This window comes from Aplysia californica, unplaced genomic scaffold (genome assembly GCF_000002075.1).
Source record: "Aplysia californica isolate F4 #8 unplaced genomic scaffold, AplCal3.0 scaffold00089, whole genome shotgun sequence".
Taxonomy (NCBI): Eukaryota; Metazoa; Mollusca; class Gastropoda; order Aplysiida; family Aplysiidae; genus Aplysia; species Aplysia californica.
Window position 1 is genome coordinate 300195 of NW_004797359.1, and position 961 is coordinate 301155.

The 961-nt window shown below is 40.3% G+C and overlaps 1 protein-coding gene across 2 annotated transcripts in view; it reads right to left on the minus strand.

The window, feature by feature from the left end:
- The window catches only part of LOC101858094 (putative glutathione-specific gamma-glutamylcyclotransferase 2), a 12433-nt gene that overhangs the window by 3075 nt on the left and 8397 nt on the right, over positions 1–961 (minus strand). For both annotated transcript variants that reach the window (XM_005094760.3, XM_005094761.3), the window contains exon 3: positions 269–310. In XM_005094760.3, coding sequence (XP_005094817.1) covers positions 269–310 — 42 coding nt within the window. The remainder of the gene's footprint in view (positions 1–268; positions 311–961) is intronic.

Consider the following 961-nt stretch of genomic DNA (forward strand, 5'->3'; position numbering starts at 1 on the left):
CCCCCCCTTCAACGCCTTTGTATTCTTAACCCCTGTCGGGGAATCCTTCACAAAACAGTCACGTGTCGTCACATTATCTGCCAAAATGACCCCCTCCTCCAAGAGAGATCACTAGAGTAATAACAAAATGAGATGACTGCGTCCCTTCCTCCCCTTGCAAAGATTCATGTAAACGCACGCTCCGCATAAACACACGCTAAGGAGCCCTCCCGAGCACCTTGCGTTTAGGCGGAGACTACTGTACCATTGAACAAATTAAAAGGCTTACATTTTCATCTTGTGCAGGAACGATGGTTGCTACTCGTCCAGGCTGCAACAAAACAAATATTATTGTTATCATCAGCCATGTAATGTAACATACAATCGTATTGTACTTATAACTTTGTACCATATGATGATTACATTAAAAAGACAAAAAAAAGACAAGTAAACAGGGTCACAATAGCACACATCAAGTTATTTCTGCATTGTACATTTGAACAGAAATTGAGAACCAATTTTTGCTTATTTTACAGTAACTTCTGTTCACCAATGTTATCAACTTTTTAATGGCTGTGTCAGCGGCTGCACAGGTATAGTATCATCCAGCCTGTAAAAATTAATACCGGGAATAAACCATGGCTCAGACCTCTGGCTGAGCTATACACAAAAGAAGTACAAGCATTACTCAGATGAATAAATAATAAGGCAACATGTGGGGTGCCATTCCAAACTGTCCCATCAATTGTTCTTTTTTTTCTGCAGCTGGCAAGATAATACGATTTTGTCCATCCCTTTACTTTGATGAAACAATGAAAATACAACTTTAAAAAAGCATCAATCTCCATTAAACATCTATCAGAGGAGGGGGAAGGGGGGGATGGCAAGTTTTTAATTCTAGAAGACTGAAACATCAGGCTTCCGAATGTGACCCAAATTACTCTCTCTCTCTCTCTCTCTCTCTCTCTCTCTCTCTCTCTCT